The sequence below is a fragment of the Gymnoscopelus microlampas genome, assembly GCF_963454915.1.
Source record: "Gymnoscopelus microlampas genome assembly, chromosome: 4".
NCBI classification, from domain to species: Eukaryota; Metazoa; Chordata; class Actinopteri; order Myctophiformes; family Myctophidae; genus Gymnoscopelus; species Gymnoscopelus microlampas.
In genome coordinates, this window is record NC_139941.1 from 21230128 (window position 1) to 21236127 (window position 6000).

At 40.3% G+C, this 6000-nt stretch overlaps 1 protein-coding gene across 1 annotated transcript; it reads left to right on the forward strand.

The window, feature by feature from the left end:
* Window positions 1-4154: 4154 nt before the first annotated feature.
* LOC311044019 (uncharacterized protein) lies at window positions 4155-5024 on the forward strand (the record flags this gene model as incomplete). The annotated part of the gene is made up of 1 exon (XM_084055441.1): window positions 4155-5024. One exon carries the CDS (start codon window positions 4155-4157, stop codon window positions 5022-5024), a length of 870 nt encoding a protein of 289 aa, XP_083911567.1.
* Window positions 5025-6000: the final 976 nt, after the last annotated feature.

Here is a 6000-nt window from a genome sequence, read left to right on the forward strand (position 1 = left end):
TACATCACAAATCTTGTAGGGGTCCCTGGCACAAAATATTTTTCGATATAGGGGTGCATGGCCAAATATAGTCATTTGGGGGTCCTTGACATGAAAAGGTTTGAGAACCACTGGGATAGGATATGCAAAGAAAGCAGCTGCACCTGCAGGGGCTCCTCAGCAAGGGGCCCCCTGTTAGCCCACCGCAAATAGCAACACACATTATTGTTATTACTAACCTTCACTTTCATCACTGCATAAGTGGACAGGTCAAAAGTACATCTTAGTGGCTTCATCTAAGGTGTTCCCAAAAATGACAATAACATTTTTAGAGCATGTAGCTGCAGGTCATCTTGCCATTCATTGCAGATATGAGGATATGTATTTTTCCCATCCCTGCTCACAAACCAAAAGACAAGAAACAAGGATCTAATGAGACTTTCTTTCCAAATTCAACCCACAGGCTTGTGGAGTCACAACGGGGAACGCATGAAGCTGCATTTATTGACATCTGGTTGTTTTGAGAGTGTATTTTTCCCAGACCTTATATATTTCTGCACCTTAACATTGATGAGAGCATTGTGGATGCTTCTAATCCTGATGTTGGATAGCACTAAAGATGAACTGATGAGTTTTTATACAACGGTCAATCTATATTTCACTACAGATGTGGGCAAAAAACTCTTAGATGACGTTTTGCTTTCAAGATATATATTATTATGATGCTCTTGAACATCATCAGTGATGTTACCTGGGGTCATTAAGTGTTACAGAAATCAGACCGTCACCCAAAATACACAAATAGTGTTGTTCAGGCCACATCTTGTGTTCAGGTTGCATTTACTATTCCCCAATAACCACGGACCTCCTCTCTACCCTTTACGATCGAATCACATTATTGTCTTCCAAATGTCTGCACACACTGACTTTCCTAAAGATTAACCTTTACCTAAATAACGGAATAGAACATCAAGGGAAGTTGGTACCATTGTGTGTCAAACCTGAACACAAATCTGAGAGAAAGACTGTGCTATTGATTGACATTCCACTTGCAGACATTTCATAATTGCTGATTTCATACTCAACATAAAATACACAGGTCACCATCACAATTAAGATTAGTCAACCATCAATAAAATAATCATCATATGATGCCAAAAAGAAAATATATATAAATATATATAATAATATGCTCAAGCAGTGTGCAGAGAGCACCACTGAATAGATTTGAACCACTCGAGGGTGCTACACGCCAAGATTTTGTTAAACATCAAGTCAGATGCATTATGTCTTTAAATACATGATTAATTTGTTAATAATTAAAAAGTACTTGATATAATTTCAGCTGAAAAAGACAATTTCCTTCATTTAAGATAATGGCCAATATACAACAAATTATTTTGTGGTACAATATGGTAATTAAATCACTGACATTTTGTTAGAAATCTACTATTGACTCAGATTTCAGCTTTGTTATAGGATCATAATGCACAACTTCACAATATTAGAATATTGGTTATACTACTAAGAATTCACAGAAGAATTTATATCAAACTTATACAAATACAATCCACATTGCAAATGTGTGGCTGGCCGCCACTACGGGGCGGCCAGCTGAATGGCTTGAGAGGCCGCCTGGAAAACAAAAGGTTGCAGGTTCGATTTCCGGTCCTAGCAATGGGATGAGGTGTCCCTGAGCAAGGCACTTAACCCCTACCTGGCTTGACAGACAGCTCTTGTTGCGGGACACCATGGCCTGGATTACCTCCTTTCATCTTGCCAACCAAGGCTGATGGACAGAAGGTTCTGGTGGCGTTCGGACCAGCTAATACTGACTCAGCTGGCTGCATTAATGGAAAAAGCAAAGAAGAAAAACACAAAACATTAAGCCACTTATCCACTTCCTCATGTTCTACTCCCTGCTAAACAGACAGCCTGACCAACCTGTTAGAATCGCTAATGCAGCAACAGAGATCACCCTCCCCTACCTCCTTCCCCTGGAGCAGGTCCAATTGTGCATGCCCAGCCAAACCGGATGCACCACTGGGGATTTGTGGGGGGGTACTGTGCCACCAGGATGCCTGGAGCCAGGACAGAACTGAGGGAGTGGTTCCACGATGCTGGTTCTGCTGTTAAACCCTTCCGATGTGTCATGGGCCAATTGGCAAAACACCATCAAAGGAGGGTGCCATGTGAAGCCACAAAAGTCTGGTCCAGAGTGAGAATGCCATGCAGGAGAAGAAGGAGCAATTGTTGTGTCAACAAGCTCACAGAATGCACAGGATGAGTAAATGTTTTACAGAATTTAACTTTGTTGTGGAAAGTGTCATGTCAAAAAGAGGATGTAATCTTTTCATGGAGTATAATGTGACATGTGTCTTGGCACTGGTTGAAAACTTCATATATTTAGCACTAGTTTCAAAACATCTTTAAAGAGGTATCAAAATCAGATCTTAAATTTTAGCTTGGTCCTTTGCTTCAATATGTGACATGTTCTTAAAATATGACTTTTCAATGAATTATTTGCCTATTGCTTTGTCAAAACATAATTGCTTTGCAGGAATAATATATTTGAAGGAGAACTAACTCCATCATTAGTTATTCCACCTAGCAATGTAAACATTTACTGTGAGACTCACTTCAAATAATGTTACCAAAACAAGAGAATACTGCATTATTCAGAGATATAGACTGCATGGTCACAAATTCTAGAAATCTTTCTTGCCATCCCATAGCCGAGCTATTGCGACGATAAAGAAAAAATGTTAAGTGACAAATCAATTAAGTCGTTTTGCTTTAATTTATTTATTGTGAATGTTTTCATCAAATCTTTCTTAAAAAAATGTATGAATAAATTATAAACGAATAAATCAATTAAATCAAACCCTCAAAAATTGAGGCTGCTGCAACCACACTAAACAAAAGTGGTGCTAAATAGCTCTGGCTCTTAAGACACTAGATTATGAGCCAAAGGGGTATTTTTTATTCTAGAGAAAACTCTTTTGGTGCTTTATATCACCTTTGTCAAATGGTGAGAGAAGACTAAACTAAGGTCAGGAAAGGACCTCTAAAACCGTATACAGGGAGTGAACAAGTTCTTTGTAAGGCAGAAGTGCTGAAGAAACATTTTAGAACATATATGTCACTGTAAATTCATAAACTTATTTAGCTTATATCGAAACAATAAAAGACAAAATACCCCCCCCCCCCCACACGCTCACTTACGCGCGCGCGCACACGCACGCACGCACACACGCACGCACGCACGCACGCACGCACGCACACACACACACACACACACACACACACACACACACACACACACACACACACACACACACACACACACACACACACACACACACACACACACACACACACACCAAAGGATACACCCAGATAGACACAGTGATCACAGCAAGTTTTTTATGTTCTTTTTTTTAAATGTAACTGATAGAACATGATCAAGAAAAAAATAGAAGAACAGGGACAAGAACTGTCCCTTGTGGGGCCCCTATAGTGGGCCCTGGTCCCAGCCCTGCCTCCACACTGTTCTGCTACAATGCAATACATTTTGTTGTACAGAGACCTCAGTTTACATATTTCAAATTGTGTGCTCTTGGACAAAGCAGGTTATAAGTTTTATGTTATAAAACATATCACAAGTTATGTGAATTAAACTTAATTTGTTGAAAGCTATATATTTCACGTTTTTGTTTGCCCTCCAGATGTAACACTTTTTGAGGAAATCATAGAAACACAAAATGAGAAACAGGTGTCCTACTTCCATAGTGGCCATGCAGCTCTCTATTGGTCTGTTTGATATTTTGGATAATTTTGCCCATCCCTGTATGTACACTGCAGCCTGTGGGTTTGATGTGAGGCACTGAAAATAAAGTGGTATACCATATTCTCCATGACTTTCCCCAACACAACATGCTTTCCCTGAGGTCATGGGCACCCATGTTCAGACCTGTATGGCTAATTAGCAAATTATTTAACACCAACTGGTCTCAAGAGTTCATCAATCAGAGTTCATGGACATCGAAGAAGTCACCCATACTTTCCTTTTCGAATCCATTCTGCTTCCATACACCTGGTGTATAAAACACAACTGGCCTCGAGGCAAAAAGCACATTGATGCTCAAACGCGCGCGCACCTTCTCTCTGCATCCATGAGTGGCAACAACAGCGAGGCTCTGTCGACTGTGTTGCCTCTCACTACTTTTGGCAACGTGTTGATGTTCCTATTCAACATCGTGCTAGCATCGGCGATCATCTTCTTCAACTTGTCGGTGTTTCTCTCCATCCTGATGAACAGGGCGCTGCGCGGCGAGAACCGTTTCATGTACATGCTGAGCACCTGTTTCAGTGACATCTGCTCCGGCGTGTCTTATTATTATGTTGGCGTTTTAGACGTGAGGGACAGCTATGACTCTCCGAACAGAACTTTCTACATTGCACCCACCTTTCTCGGGCTGTCTTACATGGCAATACTGGCTGCTCAAGCAGACAGGTATCATTGCGTGGCAGCGCCATTCAAGTACTCACAGCGAATGACCCGAAATAGGACTCTGCTTGTGATCTTCGCATACTGGGTCTATGCCTTCGTCATCGTGGCTGTCAACAATCTAGTAACAGTGGGGGTTGCCAAAAGAGTCACTGGCATCGGCACGTTCGTGGGAAATATATTCACAGTCATCATCATGATAGGGTTGAATATTAGACTGTTTTTCATAGCCAGATTTCAGTTGCAAAGGGAACAGCCCTCAGCAGAGGCAGACAGCAAGCGCTCGTCAGTGTATCTGATCATTGTGGTTGCAGTGTTTTTCTTAGGGGCATGGCTGCCAATATTCATTCATATTATCGTCTGTAATTTTGTTGGTTCGACGTGCTATTCGTTTAAAAACGAAGGCACCGACCCCCTGCGCATTCTACCCCGAATTAATGCAATCCTGACCCCGCTTCTGTATATCAGAGGGTGTGCTGCGCTCAGGTCTACACTGCTCACCAAAGTTTGGAGACCTGGCCGTAGTAGGAGGTAAGAGGTGGTAGGCTATCTTCTGCCAACTGCTTCTCAAAGATGTCTGTTTTTGCAGCGGTCAACATGGAATAATACTTTGTTATAGTTCTTGAATACATCTTCTGATGCACCTGAACACATCATCAGAGATGTTATATAGGAACTTTTGTGTTTGATGATAATATTTGATCTGCTTCTTATCTCTTTTCATAGCGTGAGTCCGGGAGAGAGAGGACGCAGCATCACTGGGCGCCGTGTTCAATAGGAAGGAAGAGAGGATGTCAATTTATTTTAAACACATGGAACCTAAATAATGAATGTTTTAAATGTTTAAATAAGACAAGGAGTTTTGATATGCCTCTGTGCCCAAAGTGCAAATAAGTAGAATATGGCATATCAGATTCAGTTTTATTTCTTTATTTTTTACGTTATTTTGTTATTAATTAAGTATTAGTTTAATTAGCGTCTGCCCCTTATAGCCAACTCAGAGTTTCTAATCACTGATGAATAGCCTGTATCTTAAATTCATATCCTTTAAATTAACAAATGGATGTATTCATCCTATATCATTGTTCATATCTATTTCAATTCCGCCATAAAAAAACAGTCCAACTTTTTTTCTGATGTAGGCCTATAGGCTATCTTTCCTTTTCATTGTATTTGTATTTGTATTTATATTGAATAGGGAATTGAACATAGCCTATAAGCTTATTTGAGACATTTCGGTGTAAATAGGTTAAATAAGACAGGCTTGTTGAAGTTATTTTAAGATGATATAGGCTAAGAGGTCAATATCATTAATAACATGAAATATTGTCATCGTGGTACAATCTAGAATGCGAGATTAAATGCGCATGATATAGTCTACACTACAGGTTATTAAGATAAATGCGTTTGGGCACATAGGCTAACGTGGCGTGCGTTGGTGTTGTAGAAAGAGATGTTGAGTCGGGAGATGCAATATGACTCTAAACACGTGCCTGTCTGTAGTCTGACAG